The following is an 18,128-nucleotide window of genomic DNA, read 5'->3' on the forward strand; positions in this document are numbered from 1 at the left end:
GATGCAGAATTATCTAGGGATTCTCTCTTTATTAAAAAGAAAAAAAATTCTTTGTTTCAATGCCAAAAAGTTATATAAAAATAATTCATGGCCAGATTAATGACAGAGAGTAAGTCATTAGAAATCAAAAATGAGATAATTCTGTTGTAGACATGAGTGATGGTGAGAAATAAATTATATTTGTCTGACATTACTTAATTAGCTGGAATCATGGCGCTTTCTTAAATTTTCTTTGGTGAAGCTTTTAAGGTTTTGACACATCAATTCCCAGCTAAATAACCTCAATGTCAAAGCAGTCAGTTGCACCTTCTCTGCCAAGCCATTTTTGGAGCATATTATTTTAAAACTTCATCCCTTTGTTCAGGAATTTGGTGGCTACCAGCACATGGCCTGTAATTTTTGGCAAAAGACCAATATCCAGTTCTTCCTGAGGGTAGCTGGTACTGATATTCTCCCTACCAGTCCCTGGTGGGATAGGAAAAGATCAAGGCAAGGAGAATGGAGATGTTTTCACTGCTTTGAGCAGCTCAAACAGCCAGGAACCCTTAGCATTGCTGCAGTGTTGCTCGTCAAGCATCTCAGAGGACTTAATGAGCGTGAATTAAGCCTCACATTTAGAGATGACTATAAATAGTTGCAAATAATATTCCTGGAGGACAATCCTCTCCAGTTCTTAAGCAAATTGCTCCAGTGAGAGTGGCTGAGTCTTGCAATCCTATTTGTAAGACCCTTCTCAGGAGGAAAGAGTAAACTGCAGAGGCAGAAGTCAAGATCTAAAAGTCCTGCAGGACTGAATCATGGTCTGCTGGAAAATAAGGGAAAGCAGCAGGAGGAAAAGAGAGTAAAGAGCTTGGTGAGAAGAGCTCAGACACAGTGAGACCAGCCAACCTACTGAGTGTTTGGGACCACCTGCTCTCACAGTGAATTTAGGCTGTAGGACCCTGCATCAATCAGGTGTCTTAAAGAAATTAATTTTAATCTGTAAATAAAGGGTGGGAATCCTGATTTACAGGAAGGTCTGAGGATTTGCACGGGCCATAAAGTATTACCCCAGCTGAAGGTGCCAGCACTAACATTTGACACAGAAATGCCTCTCTCCAATAAAAAATCCCATTTAACAAGGCACTGAACAATGGCCTTGCACAGAAATGTTTGAATGATTTATAACCAATTAGTCACTATTACTACCTTTCTAAATATATGCATTAGGAAAAGTTTTAACACCATGATTCTTAACCACAGAGAGAAATTGGAGGTTAATATTTTAGCTTCAAATAGAGCAATTTACCGACAGATTTAGTGGCTAGGTAACATTTTTGAAGGGGATTAAAAAATAACAAAAACTGCAATGCCCTGCTGGTTGGGGATCTGGGACTGCCAGCAGCACAAACTCCCAAACATTTGGACACTGGGCACAAGGAAAATACACATATACAATAAAGATATCTTCCTGAAGACAGGCCCCAGTGAAAACCTTATTCTTCAAGGTGTATTTAAATGAATAATTTTGGCCCAAAGCTCAATAAATTTGGTTATACCTATGAAATCTACTAACTTTTTCAATGTCTTTTTTAGCAAGGGCTCAACTCCAAGATTTACCCGCACTTCTTGCCCTCACAGATCCTGCCCAGATCTTTCCCTCGTGCTTACATGCTCTCCAGATTATCCTTTGTCATTTCACCCTTCCCTCACCTTCCTCAGGGAGATCTCAGCACTCTCTGAGTGCCACACAGAGATGTTCCTGGCCAGACAGAAATGTTCCTGTGCCCTTTCAGGTGGATTCCTCCCTGCTCTGTGTATTCTCATCTCTGCAAGGCGATGCTTCTCCAAGATGCTGCCATCAGCCCAAACATCTCCCCTAGAAATGCCACATTCACTTGCACAATCTGGAGACCAGTTTGATTTCTATATTAAAAAAATTATTTCTCACCTTTCTTGTATCAACCAAGAGGAAAAGTAACTCCACCTTGGCTACCACCGTGCTTAGCAGCAATGTTACACCAGTAGGAGAGACTATTCACCACCTTCATCAGCCCATTTGCCTTCAGGAGCTTCCTCCTTCAGCTGATGTTCCAGATCTACAAGAAGAACCTTCGGCCTATCTTCTTCAGAGCAAACCCTTTTCTGTACCAGGCCCCCACGAATCACAGACATCCTTATTCTTTTCCTCTGGATGCTCTTGCCAAAGCAGCACCAAACCAAACTGGGGAATGAATCCACAATATCCACGAGCCCAGGTACAACTGGGAATAGTTTTCAGGGATATACAGAGGACAGGGCAGATGCTGAACCCCACTAGGGCTCTAGGAATCCCCTTCCCCTTCCTCTGCAGCACCAACCCACCTGTGAAGGAAAAGCACCCTCATGCTTTCCAACTCAGAACTGAGCAGCTCACATAGAATACAGAAATGAGGGACAGAGGTCCATGAGCTGCTGTAAAATCAGGGTGAACTCAGATCCAGGCTGCCTCCAGGACTGACATCTGCTGGGGCATTCACACCTGGTTTGGAATGAAATCAAGGGGAGGTGACAATGAGGTAAGGAACAGCTCAACTCCATCAAGCTGAGGTCATCCAGCTGTGCTGCTTGAAAGTTACATGGGAATGTTAAAGCAAAATCTGCATATTTTAAAAATGAGACACCTGTAGAGTTTAAGCATTGCCAGAGTTTGGGAACACCTAATTACAGCCCTGACCAGCTGGAGGTTTCCAGGTTAAATTCTTCCTAAATGGCAAAATTAAATCTTGTGCTCTGTTCTCCTTCTCTAGAAGGTCTCTGAAAAATGGACAATCTGAAAGAGTACCATCAATTATTCTGCACCAGATGCAGGACTTGCAAAGAAAAATGAAATTATTAAAACTCATTTTTAGTGGCAAAAGGTACATTATATAAATCTAATTCTTCAGGTGCTGCATTGTAGAGCACTGGCCTGGGACTCTTCTGAATTATGTGGTAATGAAGTTTTATGCCGAAAAACGCTGAGTGTGTAGGGAGCAACAGCAACCCCAGAGGCTGGATCAGCATCACTACAGTAAGAGAAAAACTTTGGAAAAGTGACTTGGCACTGGAGAGGTTCTCCACTGCAGCGGTGAAGGACTGAGTAGGCCTGGAGCATCCCTGAACCCACCCAGTGTTTGCAACAGGACTAAGGACGACAGTCCCTCAGACCCTTCCCCAGGCTGGGTGCAGCCGTGTCCAGCAGGGCAGGACAGCCCCAGAGCATAGCCTGAGCCGTGTCCAGGAGGTCCAGCAGCCCCAGAGCACACCTGAGCATCGGGCACCTCCGTGTGCCCCAGGACAGCTTCTGGCTCCAGAGAGCTCCATGGACACTCCTGGCATGGACAGTACCTCCAACCCTCCCCAATGAACACAGCCATGCCTGTCGCTTCAGAAAATAGAGTTTTTATTTCTTCATACAAATAGTATGAATTATCAGAATTTCATTTTCCTAGAAACATCTTTCTCTGTGTAAAATTAATTTGTGTTGTACATACCACAAAATACTCCATATACTTTTTTTTTTTATTTTCTTTTTTGTGGCTTTTTTTTGTGTGTTTTCCTTTCTTTTTTTTCTTTTTTTTTTTTTTTACAAATTGGCTACTACACTATAGAACCTTGTAACAGACAACACATCACTAATAGCTATACTGCACTTCTGAATACAGGACTGAATTAAACTCAGCCATAAATTAATGTTACAATGTGGAAAAAAAATCAACCAACCAAACTTCTAATCACACCTTCAAGCTTAATTTAAAAGAAAAATAAGTGGGGTATTTAAAAAGAAATGCACTGATTCCAATGTTAGCAACCAGATGAACACCACAGAGAATTCACCTTCATTGTCATATTTGTTAGGTAAGGCTCTTTTACATTAAAAGTCTAGTGCAGACTTCATTATGAAGGATACTGAGATAATTTGTTTATGGTTAGAAGAGTTATTCCTCACGCTCTGTATTTCCACTCTCCTACAAGATTGCTCCACAAGAGTTCTTCGCAGCAGGGCTTGATTATACATATGAAGCCCACACTCTGCTGAACAGCTGAGGAAGGCATTGGGATATTAAACACTCGTTTCCGGGAAAGCAAGGAAGACGTAGGGGATGTAAAACTCTTGGGGCACTGAGGACCAGCACAGACTCCGCAGGGAAGCGCCTGGAAGGAGCCCATGCCAAGACAGCTCCTGGAGGCTCCACCAGTGAAACACTGGGAGGGGGCACAACCACGGCTGGGAGCTCACCCAAGGGCCAAGTGGAGAGGTCAAGCTTCTTTCCATGCATTGCATAAGCTGCTAGAAGGAAGACGGAGGTTTTGAGAACCAAAAAATTACTTGGCTTTCCACCAGGAAGTATTTTCTTAGTGCCTGCAGCTCCTTCCCCTCAGTCACCCAACAGTGGCAGGGTCTGCGATAAAGCAGACACACTCCTGCACTCATCACCTGTCGTGGCAGCAGGAAACAGAGCCTGGGACCTGGCTGGAGTTGAAGCCAAACCCCTCAAAAGTGCATAGATCCACCCAGCTGCTCAGGCCTGCAGCTGGATTTTGCAGGGTCTGTCAGCCTGCAGAGCCCAGCAGGTCCCGCATCCCGCCTGAACCCTCTGAAGTCAGACTGCATTGGCCCAAACTGTCAATTCTTCACTAGAAATGTCTCAGGGCAAGAAGGAGAACTTCCCTGTTTGTGGGAAAATGTGTTTGGAGGCAAACTCCAAGGAGGAATTTGGATCCTGCTCACAGCAACTTTGTAGGCAGCTCAGCCTGATGATGTTATGCTTAAAATCTCCCTTTCCTTGAGGTCACCCACATGCACTGCACCTCAAGTGTAAACCCACACGTGGTGGTGCGAGTCCCTAAATCCCTTTGGAGATGTGACACTGCTGAGCAGGCCAAAAGCCCTCAGGTTTAAGCAGAGCTCTGAAGGGGAGCTCCCTGGCACCTGCAGCAGACACAGAGCCAAGTCTGCTCTTTGCTCTGTCTGCTGGAGCAGGACTAGTTCAAGACCCAGACAGAGCAGCCCATGGTCTGAAGAACATTTTCATCACCCAACAGCCACAGCAGAGAGATGGAAGGGGCAGACAAGAGTAAGGAGGCTGCAAAAGTAAAACAAACATTTGGAAAACACCACTGAATGGGCCCCACCACAGCTGGGCACAGCTGCAATGGGCAGCTCCAAGGGGGAGCTATGGGTAACTATGGAGAGGTGCAGGGCATGGATTTCTACAGGCAATGCATATGAAATTAGATGTTCTGCTCATTGGTGCTTTTGTTGTTTCCAATTTCACTCACACTGCCTCTGGAAGTGCTCCCACAGCAACCCCAGGAGATGCTCAGTGCAGTGCACCATTTCAGGGCTGAAGATGAGGTGTGGGCAGTTCTGCTGCCCAAAGACATCAGAGCTCTCTTTCTGTTAAACATTCAAGGACAAAATCATTTCTTCTGCCACTTTGCTCTGAAGGTGTTCCAGTCAAGCTGGCAGAACCTCTGGCAGCAATGATAAGGCATCAGACACACACAGTGCTTATAAGGACCTGCTGAGCCCACAAAACACTGGCAGAGCTCTTAGGACAGCCACCTAACCTGTCCTGGAGTCCCACAGCTAGTGTTTACACCTGAGGAGAAGGATTTCATTCAGGTTAATGGTTACGTATTTGGAGCCTCCTGTCCTGCCTGGCTGCTACCCCTGTGCTCAGCCAGGGCACCCAGGGACTGCCAGGAATACCCCAACCCCAGCATGCCCAGATTCCCCCCTGCCTTCCTACACATTCACCCTTGTTGGTACAGCAGCACTTCTCCCTGGCTCTAAGCAAATTATGCTCCTTGGGAGAGACCACAGATAGGGTGCTGGACCAAAAACTGATGGGAATTAAGAGGCTAAGGGTGATGTTCCCCAGTCTCATGTACTGGAAGATGCTGTGGTGGCCATGGGGCTGGAGGTAACAGTGCCTGTGCCATGTTCTGGGACATGCTCCATGCTGGGTATGATGCCAGGCAGACACCTGAGCTTTTCCCAGTGGCTCTGCTGGTGTCTTTGGTGGGTGGAGGGTGCTCCATGTGCCATCTCCCAGCAGTGCCTGGTGTGCATGGGTGTTCCTGGAGCAACACTCTCTGCACTCTGACCAGCACCACACATGTCACACACAGATACAGCATTTTACATTTGACCTGCAGTAAAGATTTTAAATGCATAGAGGGACTGTGGGCAAGAACCTCCTGGACAAAAAGCAGGAAGGTAAACTGTACTGAGGATAGCTCTGGCCATGCAACAAGCTCTGCAGGTTCTCTGCTGAAAAAAGAGCACATTGCCCTCCCGGCAACCCTGAGCAGGAGCCCTTGGCTTGGGGTTCCCAGGCTTACAGCCACTGGGAAAACATGCTGCTGGTCAGCAGAGGTATGTGGGGTGCAGGGATGCCCAGCCTTCCTCCCACCCACCCCAGAGAAACACCTCCCAGGGCCATGGGACTAACCAGAAAACTGTGGGATGAGGGAGCACAACAGCGGAGCAGAAACTGGGACACTGGAATAGGGAAAGCAAGTGTTTATAAAGGCCAGATACCCGTAACAAAAATAAACTTGTGCTTTCCCTCCCTCCCTTCTTTTGATTTTTAAATACAAATTTTGTTTAGGAAAAGTGGAAGCACTGTCTGTTACAAACCAAACCAAAGAGAAAGAAGAAGGGCAAAAATCCAAGGAAAGGAGAGACATTAGAATAAAACACAGTGGAATGTTAAACAGGTTACAGGCTACCGTTCTAGCCAGTGTGGTTAGGCAGCTTAGTGAATTAATTGCTTAGGAATTAAAAATAAATTATTATAAAATAGATTTCTGTACATTTTACATACATATATATCTCTTTATATAAGCAAACCGTGCTGGGCAAGTAATAACAGGGGACTTTCCCACGCCAGGCTCAGTCCCAGCCGAAGTCCTGCCCTGTCATCTGGTAGAACTTCATGTTGAAGGGCCGGTAGAAGTCCCTCAGCCTCTGCACCACCTCCTGGTCGATGTCAGGGTGGGTCCTGCCTTTTGTCTTGCCCAGGCAGTGGGGTTTGCTGCTGCCCTCCGCCTTCTTCAGGCACGGGAAGCCCTTGGTTTTGTTGAAGTAGAAGTGTTTGTCCGTGATGATCCTCTTGAGGCCCAGAAAGTCCTGGACCCTGCCCAGCTCCCCCGCGGGGTCGCTGATCAGCCTCTCCCCGCTGACAAAGAGGATCTGCCCGATGGGGAAGTGCAGCAGCCAGTTCTCCAGGTGCTTGGCGTAGATGCCGATCTGGATGGCGCTCCACGAGGTGTCGATCAGGCCCATAGTCCTGTTTTTGAAGGTCAGGCTCTCGAAGGTGGGGATGTCAGGCTTCTTGGAGAGCGTCTGGGTGTAGTCCGAGATGGCTCTGGTCACGGGGTCCCGCACCACCACGATCAGCTTGGTGCCCTTGGACATGGAGGAGATGCGGGCCGGGGCCTCCTTGGTGACAAAGTAGCTGGGGGTCTTCTCCATGGTGATCTGCCCCTCCAGAGTCCTGGGCATCAGCTCCCTGCCAGCAAAACACACAGGCATGGGTCAGAAGGGCAAGGAAGAGGAACAAAAATACCCATATGCATCCATATGTATGTTTACACATAGATACACAAGAATTCTTCTCCCTAAAATGCCTTCACAGGCCATTTGGATCATACAGACAAATCCATTTCCCATTGATTCAGGGATTAGGGGGGGATTATTATTAAAGGCCACTGTATTAGAAATCCAGTTGAGTAATCCTGCAGTTATTCATGAGTGGATTAGCTGAGCTACACTCTGCGCTTGGACCATGGCTGAATGTACCACACCAGCTTTGGACTGGTCAGGATGGGTCCTGAGCTGTACCAGGTGGCTGTTCTGGCTCATGACAACACCACTGAGACCTCAGCCCCAGTCCAGAGCTCATTTCCCCATGGGAATGAGAGGATGGTACAGCAGAAAAGCAGGAGATCTCTAGAGTATGTCCACCTCACTTTCCCTCAGCGTTCCAAATGCAAAACTTTTTCCAATTCAGGCAAGAGGGTGCAATTTTTCCCTGGCACGACAACAGCAGGACTTCACTCACAGGAGTCCACTTGCATCCAGTTTCACCCCCTGCTTTACTATTCCCTATCACTTGTTTCCTCACATGAATCAGAAAGGGCATCAAGAGCTGCCCATGGCATGTTCAGCACATCCTAGTCCAGGAAACAATGAGGACAGCCCCAGCCTAGCATTTCCCCACAGGTTACAGCAGGCCAGGATATGGGATACAACTGTGGAGAACACAACCTCAGCACATGGGCAGGACATACCTTCACAAAGTACTTTTAAAACTTCCAGCAGTTCTGCCTTATTCCCTGGCTATTTCTAGTGAACCACATGGGGAAAGTGTAGGGAGCTTGCAGAATTGACAGAAGTGGCATGAAGCAGGAAGAGTAATTTTTCTCTATTATTCACTAGTCAAGCTAAAATATTTTAGACCGTTTGCCAGTTCTTTCCCTTTATAGCCTAAACAGACTCATTTGCTCCAGGTTGCAAGACAGTTGAAAAGAAAAGGCAAAAGGGGAGTCAAGCACGAAATTAAAGTTATTAAACTTGATTAAGTTTTCAAAGCATCCACCCAGCACAGAGAAATAAGCAGCCAGCGTGTGATCTGCAAGCCTGAAGCTGTGCTTTCCTTAGCCACAGGACACCACACAGAGGCTGTTCCCAACAGCCATCTCCTCCCTGACTGCTTTTATGCTTCCACAGCAAAGATCACTAGGGCTCTTGCAGTTAAAACAGCCCCATATAATTTGTGCTAAAGCCAATGGTTGCCCTGTTCAGAACTCAAGAGAAGAAAACTGACCAATCTGTTCTGAGAGCAAATACAGGGGATCCAGGAATATGAGGTCTGTTTGCATCGAAAGTCATCCCATGTCTACGAAATTTGGTCAGTAGCTATTTATGCAACTATTGGTGAGCTCACACTGTACCTGGTATTTTACTTCACCAGCCTCTGGCATCACCTTTGTGCAATGTGTTTCCTGGCAAGGGGCACCCAGTGGCTGCACTTCCATCCTCCCTGTGAGCTGTGCCTCGAGGCTGCCCATAGAGCCCCTTCTCCACAGTGCCAAGGTGGGAGACAGTCCCTGTGCCAGATCTGCATGGCACTCAGAAGTGGCAATGGACAAGCTGGACTATGGAGGAAAAGGATATCAGCTTGAGGAATGTCCAGTCATGGCCAGAGGTGGTGGCAACCCTGAAGGCTGGGATTTCAAGTCCACACAAGTGGAGTTTCACATGCAGATAAAAATAATGCTGGTCTACCAGATACCTGGAATGTGAGAGCTTCTGGAAGGCAGGAGCTAGTGTGTGTGTGCCAAAACCAGCAACCAGAATAAAACTCTGACTAATCCTCTGCCTTTCTGGCCAACTCTGCAACCCCATAATGCTGTCACAGAACAGGGCCAGTCAATAACGCTCAGAGCAACTCTTAAATTTGTCATGGGCTGATGTAGATTTCGACATTTGCTCATTAAGTGGTGTCTCCTTTTATGGCCACATTAAACCCAAGTTCTACATCCTGCACTGGCCACCAACTTCTTTTCAGCTTGATTTAAGAGGCTGTTTTCCACCCATGAAGTCCTTAATGGCCTGGGACCTGCCTAGAGAGGAGAAAGCTTCCCAAAACATTCTCAGGTTGCCCGTGTTCCACTGAAGCCCTTCAGCTTTAGGTCAGGCTCATTGGATTGCTGGTTGTTTGGGGCCCTGCATTTTGGGACTGATTTCTCCTCCAGGACTACTACAGCCGGTATTTATCAGTCTCATGGGAATGATGCAAGGTTTCTTTTTCCCCTCCTTGCACAAGAAAGGCATTGGGCAGGGCTGGGCTGTGAAACAGGAGGAAATTGCTGGGGATGGAGTGCCAAGTCAGTTGATTCAGTTGGGAAACACAGGTTCTTAATTAGCATTTCAGCAAATACAGAGGAGCTCACCATAAGTGGAAGAAAGCAGGGAGTAACTCTTTGCCTAAGAGGCATCCACTGGCCTGGCATCAGCCCCTTTGCAGAGCAGCTCATCTCCTGGACCCACACTGCAGTTGTGGCTGAAAGTATTCAGTTCTGGGCAAGCCTAAACCTCCCAGATTGTTATTTTTGGAGAGGGCCTGAATTCTTGGCAATTTAAGAACCTTTTGCTGGTGACCCATCACAGCAAGCAAAGCAGAACAAGGCACATTGACACACCTACTGCCCTCAGGTTGGCCAACACAGGCTGAGGTGAGCAGAGGTAGAAACAGAAACTTCACCTCATGTACAAGGCCTGGATCCACCAAAAGCAGCCCTGGGGCCCTTGCTCCTGCTCTCCCTTCATTGTACCACATAGGTGCCAGGCATAGCCCAAAACTGAGACCCTCAAGATTGTCTCAGACTCTGCTTTGCTTGTAAAGTGGCTTCGTGAAAGAAAGACAGCTACAAGTGAAGCCAAATATTGTGGCCCATAGGGGTGGTTTGAACCTCTGACAACAGGAAAGCAAAGTTTTACTGCATGGGCATGTTAGTTGTGAGGAGCTTTCCCATGGTTTCCATAATCTCCCATAGAGGCACCATCCATCATGCTGGCAGCCAGAGACAGCAGAGCCTCAGGGACAGAAGGAACTGCTACTTTGGCTGGTATGAACTCATAGCAGTGGAAAAATCACCCAGGGAAATTTATTCCCATTCAAGCCACAGCTGGAGAAGGGCAACTTGGCCCAGCAGAGCACTGCAGCTCCAGCACAACATACTGGACATATGTTTTGCTGGAAGGAGGACCAGATCCAGACCTGAACATATCTGCTCCTGTGGCTCCAAGACAGCCAGGGCCATGCTAAACTACAACTGCTGCTTTGGGAGGGGAAAGAGGAGCTGTGATGGAGAGAAGCCACGATGCCCTGGCGGGATGCAGCCCCTCAGGAGAAAGGAGTGGGGTCCAGCAGAATCAGCTCAGGTGGATCCAGATCTCCCCAGGCAGCTTGTGGAGCCTCTGTTTCCGTGGAGGATTCTCAGGCACCATGGAGACATGGGCAGCTCCTGCCAGCACTGCCTGAGACAGGGTGAGAAAGGCAGAGGTGCAGCTACCACTGCTGTCCATACAGGACTGCAAAGGGGGATGACAGAGGGAGCCAGGCTGTGGGAAACAGAGAGCTCAGCTGAGCCCCAGGGCTGGATAGAGACACCACTGAGGGCCATAGTGGAAACTGTAGTAGAAAATATAGTATGAAAACCTTGGCAAGCCATCCCTCCTGCCTTGTTATCCTCCTGCCTTCTGGCAACCTGGAGTTCAAAGACCTCTGGAGACAGCATCTGCATCCAAATCATCCTATTTCATAGCAACTATGAACTGTCTAATCCTACAAACCCACAAATACTTCTGGCCTTGAGAACATCCTACAGCAGAGAGTCCCAGCACCAAAGCACTGCCTCTACCTGTCATTTGAACTCCAGCCCCACTTCCCTGCTTGGGAAGGGACGAGGCACCTGCTTATTGAGCATGGAAGAAGGAAATGAGGATGAGGAGCACCAGCAGACTCCCAGCGTCCTTTATTGCCCACCCAGCCCAGCCAGAAAGAACAGGAGGGGCTCTGCACTGCTGACTAGGGCAGAGCTGCCAGGAGCAGGGTCCCAGCAAGGGGAGGAAGTTGCTGTGTGAGCACAGCTATGAATTTTGCACAGCCATGAATTTTGCACAGGCAAAGAGCAAGCCCCTAACCCTGAGCTATTAACATATCAAGAGGGACAGAGGAAAAGCTTTTCCTTTAATGAACATTTCCTCAGTGAAGCCTGCACCCTTCGTAGGCGAAGTGATAGGCTTAGTCTAAAGATGGATTGGCCTACTTTACCTATTAACCACTTAAACTAATGTAATAAAGGCTCTCTTCATTCAAACAGCCCTAATCTCTAGCTCCACACAGCAATGAAGCCTGGAATAAGAAGGAATACTAAGATGAACTCAGCCAGGCTGTTCCTTGCAAAGGCACTGGGCAGGGGATTTTGTGGGTTTTTTTTAAGTGCAAACTTCTCCAATGTGAAAATCAGACCCAGAGTGAGATAAATTTACAAAGAGGGGATGACAGGTGGCCACATGGTAATCCAATCCTGAAGCCTAATGCCCTTTGTGGCAGCTTTTGTCTGCACAGAGGGGCTCCAAAGCTAATCTGCTGCTACTTCTCAAGGAGGAAGAGGCCAGGGGGGTGAGGGGACCCCCACAACCTGTTGCTGCATTATTTGCCACAGGTAGGACAAACCAGTGCAGGGCAGAGCACAGCCGTGGTGCCTGGTTTTATCCCTGGGGACATCTGTTGGTCCCGCCCCCTGCACCTCCTGCCACGGCCAACACCTGCTGGGATGAGCCAGAGTCTGGAGCCCATGGTAGGGCCAGGCTGGGGGAGCAGCCACAACGTCTGCCCCTGGCACGCGGGGGTCACCAAGCCACAGCCCAGCCCACTCAGGTGTCCTGCTGCCCAACAGAAGCTCCAGAGCTGAGCAGATGGGCTTTGCTTTCTGAGGAAGGTTTCATGCTGGATAGGTTCTTGTCCAGCACCTGGAGCCACCCAGCACCACTCTGGGAGATGCTCCCCCTGCTCCAACAAATTCAAGTGATGGGTTCCACAGGTGAGTGTTAAAATCAAGTTGTGCTGTGATGCAGCTGCAGCCATGGTCCCTTCCAGCCTCACACCTCTCTGCTCCACACCACCACACCTCCCCAGTCCTCTGTGCTTCCTCAGTTTCCCTCGGCAAAGGTGATCAAACTCTCCTGGAGGAAATGGAGTGCACTCACAGCAGCCACCACAGCAGCTGTGCCAGGAAATGCAGCAAGAACCACTTTAACACAGAATTTCTAGACTTTTTCCCCCACAGCTGTTCCCTAGAAGCAAGGAAAACATGGGAAATGGGAGGAAAAGCAAGTCAAATTATTTTGGACATCAGCCACATTCATGCCAAATTCATGTCTGTAACCTATAACCATTTGCTTTGCAGCCCAGCACTGCACACACAGAGCATCTGACCTATCTCTGACGAGTTTCTGCCCCATTCCTCACTCCTGTTTCAAGAAGGCAAAAAGTGATTCCTTTTCACAAAACCCAATTTTGACAATCTGATTTTTTTTTCCTGTGGAAAGTGCCCCCCAGATCCTCCAAAGAAAATGCATAAATTAGATTGAAAAGTTAGGGTGAGAAGGTGAATAGAAATACAAAAGGTAAACAACAAAGTTCTTCTCCCATTCTAGGGGAAAACAGAGTTTTAGCCTCCAGATTAATGACAGAGGGTTTGAAAACCCAAGATATCACCAAGCTAAAGTACAGCCAGTAACAGAACAACCCAGAACATGGTACAACTTAACGCACATTATGAATTAAAGATTTTTGCTGCATTTTTAATTTACAGGTTGGAAATCAAACAGGCCCAGTAGTGGTCTGTTCAGGCTTGGAACAGCTCTGAGGAATCAAGTGCAGAAGATGAGGAAGATTAAAGCTGCATCCCCTCAGAAGTTGATGCTTTCCAGTATGCTGCATGTTCCTCTGCCTTGTCCCCATCCCCGGGGCAGTTTGGTACCCTGTTCCCATCCCAACATGGTCCTGTTCAGCTTTGCTCTGGTTAGAATCCCACCAAAGCCAAAGGGCTCATTTCACATCACAGTCTATCTGTCCTTCTGTCATCTTAAGCCAAACATTTTTAAGGAGGGCTTTACTGCAACAGCCAATTCTCACTCTAATTCCTGCTGCTTCTCTGCCTTTTCTCTCCTCCCCATATCAATAAATACATTTAGGCCGAGTGAGCTAATTCTAATATCTTGAAAAAGAGCTGTAGACACCCAGGGAAGGATGGGGTGGTACCTCCATTATGGTAGCTTTGCCTTGCAGTTCATCCCCTCTGCCAAGGTGATACCCAGTTGCTACTACTTTCCAAGGCAGCATGTTGCTGTCAGAAAGCAGGAAAAATGTACAGTGCTGGTAAGAGCAGCCAGGGGCTGGATTAAAACCAGCTGTAGCCCCATACTGGCACCTGACCACGAGCAAGAGCTCAGATGCTCATCAATCAAAAGCCCAACGCATCACCAGCTCCGCTCCTGAGGCCTCCCCACCCGACCACGTCCCTTTCCCCTCATGGCTGATCACAAAACTGTTGAATCCCAGCAATACCCCTTAAAAGCAAGAACCTGACCAGCTCTGGGAAAGATTGTTAAAGCAATCAAGCATTTTAATTGCATCACAAACCCTGCCACTGGCACACAGGTCAACTGGCTTCAAAATTATCTTCTTGGCTTTGACTCTGCTTTCTGGTGACAGCAATGGGAAAGGGCAATGAGGGAGATGGGGGGAGAGGAAGAAATAGAGAGAGAAGAAGCAATAGCAAATTCCTCTTTGGGTGTATGAGTGCTTCCTGCTTTATTATTTGATACATCATCTTTTCAAAAATTTTCCTTGGCTTCAGCTGTTATTGCACCACAGACCTGTACAGTAGCAGGCAGTCTCTCCTTTTTTTATGACCAGTGGTAAGAACAACATGTGTGCCTTTGTCTCAAGCAGGAGTCTGTTGTTTGGGTTGGCAAGTTATACAACAATAAAAGGGAATGGCTGGGAACCAGCCTCGGCCTTTTTGAAATGGATGTAACCCTATCCAGCTCCGTCAAACACTCGCCACGATAATTACACAAACCAGATGATGGGAATTAATGAACTTTGGGGGTGAGGAAGGAGTAAGTGAAGGAGGAGGGAAAGGAGGAAAAAAATATGTCAGCCTGAAATCAATGTTTTTCTCACCCTCCTTGCTCCCTGTCCCCAAATCCGCTGGGTGCCCTTCACTTATTGGGGAATTTTGGGGATGAAAGGAGGGAGAGGATGGTAATTGTGTGTGAAGAGTACCCGTGAGGAAGGTGTTCTGGGACTTCAATGGGACCAAAGAGCTGGTGGCCAGGGGTGGCAGCACCATGTACCCCAGAGGAACAGGCTCTGGTCTGGCTGAGGAGTCTGGTCTAAGCTCCTTTGATGCTGATAAAAAAGGTTGGAGGAGTGGGGAGATGCAGGGCAGGGGCAGATGGCCCTTTCGTCCCCACTCCACATGGCACAGCCAGGACACAACAAATGGCCCTGGCAAATCAAAGGAAGAAGTGCCCCAAGGAGGGGGAGCACACCATAGCAAATATCAGGGTTTAGGACACTTTTGGGGTTTAGTTTTTGGGTGGTTTTTCTGAAATTAAAGACTTTATTCACCTCTTCAAAAGTCCCTGCCTTCAAATCAGACCTAGGAGCCACCACGGAGGCTTGACCCTCTCTGTGCTGGGACACGGGGAGCTAATCCAGAGCTGAACAGACAGTTAGCAGCAGCATCCCAGCACCAACCTGGACAAAGCAGGGACTGATCCATGGAGGGTTTGTGCCTCTGGAAACAGCAATGGGTGTAATGAGCTCCACCAGCCTCTGCTGCAAAGGCAGCCTCCCTGTGCCAGACAAAACACATCTCTCACCCACATGCCTCCCCTACTGCATGAGATTAAATGGGTTAATTAGAAGCAGTCTCATAACCAAGATATGACATGCTATCCCTTGCAGGGCTGCTGCCTCCTGTATCAAAGTGCCATATATGGTGTACCACAGAGCTGCAGCCTACAGAGGAGGAATAACTTAGATCAGCAGAAACGCTTGGTGGGAGTCCTGTCTGCACAGAACAGGCTTATGCATTCACCAGGAAGCACAAGAGAGAAGCCCAGGTTCCACAGAGACTCCTGGGCAGCTGATGGGTGGTGTCACCATCGCTCCTGGGACATGCCTGTTCCTTGGCAAAGGATGCAAAGGCATAAAGGTGGTCTTGGAGGTGGCTGATTGGAGCAATCTCCCTTCCTACCTGAGCTCTTCTGCCTGACACATTGTGTCCACCTAACAATCCTCAGTCAATCTCTCTTCCAACCCCTCGTCTCCATGGCTGCCCCATTCCTGTAAGTGTTCAAGGCCAGGTTGGATGGGACCCTGAGAAATTTGCTCTAGTGAGTGGTGTCCCTGCGGGGATGACATGAGGGAATATTCAAGGTCCCCTCCAGCCCAGGATATTCCATGATTCCTCCTGAACCTCTGCATGCACAGCCCATCCAAGGCAAGGCACCTCGTTTGCCCATTTTCATCAGCCTCTGCCCTCACACCACAGCCCCAGCCCTTGCACCATCTCACCAGTCCATCCCTCCCCCCATCTCCAGCCTAGCTCCAAGTCTGGCAAGCACCATACTTTCCCCCAAGAAATCTCTCTGCCAGCCTGAGGACACCCAGGCTACCTGGTCATTCCTCTAACAGAAATTCCTCCAGCCCTACAAAACAAATTCAGAATGTTGCCACTGTCACTGGGTAGGTCATGCACCAACTGAACACAGGCTGCAGGGATGTGGAGCTTTCTTTGGATTAGGAACAGCTAAATTTTCAATCATTTTTTTACCTCTTCCCCACCCAGTGTGAGATGTTACAACTGCTAAGCAAGAACTTTCCCTCCTCCTTTGCTGGAGCCAGGCAAGATATTAATCAACGTCCCCAGTTCATTACACAGGCCCTCCTCTTCTCTTTATGTAAACACGGAAGCCTCTTTCTACTCCCCACCATACTTAAAAGCTCTGAACTTCCACTAAATAATTATCTTCACCAGGGGGAGAGGAGCAGCACTTTACATATCAAAGGGCTGCTTTGGAGGGATTTACAATAATTTAAGATGAAATGGTAAATATTCTATTCACTCCAGTTCATCTCCAGTAATAATTATAATCCTATTAGCAAGGTCCCAAGAAAGTGATTTCATTATCATCTAGTGAGCATCTATGTGGATTTCTTGGAGGGGTGGGATGGCGGAGGCCATAGGCAAATAAAGAAGAAAAAGCAACAAAAGATGCAATTGCCAGCATCTCCCTTCCCCCAGCAGGATTTGAGCTCCATTGTCCCGATGCTTCAATACTGCTTTGCTCTGAAAATAAGAGCTTTTGAGCACAGAAAGGGGGTGGGGCTGAAATGAGCATCTCGTTCCTTTCGGGGCCCAGGGTCCCCCCGGAGCCCTCGGGCACAAAGAGCGCCCGGCGCTGCTCCGGGCAGGCGGCAGCGCCACCGGCAAAAGCTAATTGCAGTTCATGGGTGAGTTCCTCAGAATATTGCCCAGCATCACTGCGCTGTGCTGCCCACCAGTCAAGTCATGTGGGATAACCCTAATCTGCCTCCATTTCCCCCAAAAAAGGACAAAAAGACTGGTTTTGTTTAAAAGCAGAGCAGGGAGAGGGAAGTTCTGTGAAACTCATGATTTAAGGGGGAAAAATCCCCTGAAATCAGCAGGAAATATGACTGAGCTAACTGACAAACTGGGACTAAAGCCCCTTTATCAGAAGATCGCAGCACCAACTGCCTACACCAAACTGTGTGTTTTATTCCTGCTCCATGACTCCTCTTCACACACCCCGCTCGAGTGTTTAACTGGAATTTATCCCTGCAGGAGTGCCTCAGTTGCACCAGTGTAATCCTCTTCCCCCTCTTCTGGCACCTGGAGGCCACCAGTGCGAGCCCCAGCACTCGCAGCAGAAGCAGGCATCTCAGCTCTGCCCGCTCTGGGAAATCAGCAGCTACTCCAGAGCTGCACCTCTGCAGGCTCCTAAAAAGCCAAGGTTACTGTCACAGTGTGCCAGAGTTTATTGCAAAGCTGCAGAAACATTTTTCTCAATAAATTAAATAGATAACAGCCTGAAAGGGAGGAAAGAGGAAGAATTTTAGGCATTCAGAGAGATTTCATTGCTTACAACTAATTTCTGGTAAAAAATAAATTCACTGGACTGCCTTTGCCTCTTATTCTTTTGCAACCAGAAAGACCAGCAACTTCTCCTCCCTCAAGAATTTATAGCCTAGAGTTAACATTATGTGTTCTAACCTCCTACTGTGTAAAGATTTGATAGATCCACTTACAGACTCATTGCAAGACAAAGTTCTGCTCTTGAAGAGTGCTAGTTCAACACATCCTTGCACAGAGATGTGAATCCTTGAACTCAGCTTTACTTAAGTAGTACCAGTCCTGCCCTCATGAGAAGCTGAAACCAGCATCTGGACTGGGCAAGCCCCTGCAAGCACAAAATGTCCTTGTCCAGAAAAAAAACAGCTAAGTAA

General features: G+C 47.9%; 1 protein-coding gene across 1 annotated transcript in view; it reads right to left on the reverse strand.

The window, feature by feature from the left end:
- Nucleotides 1–3,386: 3,386 nt before the first annotated feature.
- Nucleotides 3,387–18,128, reverse strand: part of LOC135284254 (heparan sulfate glucosamine 3-O-sulfotransferase 3B1-like) — a 29,402-nt gene continuing 14,660 nt past the window's right edge. The window contains exon 2 of the mRNA XM_064395649.1: nucleotides 3,387–7,523. Within this exon, the coding sequence (XP_064251719.1) occupies nucleotides 6,905–7,523 (619 nt within the window). The 3' untranslated portion in view covers nucleotides 3,387–6,904. The remainder of the gene's footprint in view (nucleotides 7,524–18,128) is intronic.

Source organism: Passer domesticus, chromosome 20 (assembly GCF_036417665.1).
Source record: "Passer domesticus isolate bPasDom1 chromosome 20, bPasDom1.hap1, whole genome shotgun sequence".
In the NCBI taxonomy this organism is placed as follows: Eukaryota; Metazoa; Chordata; class Aves; order Passeriformes; family Passeridae; genus Passer; species Passer domesticus.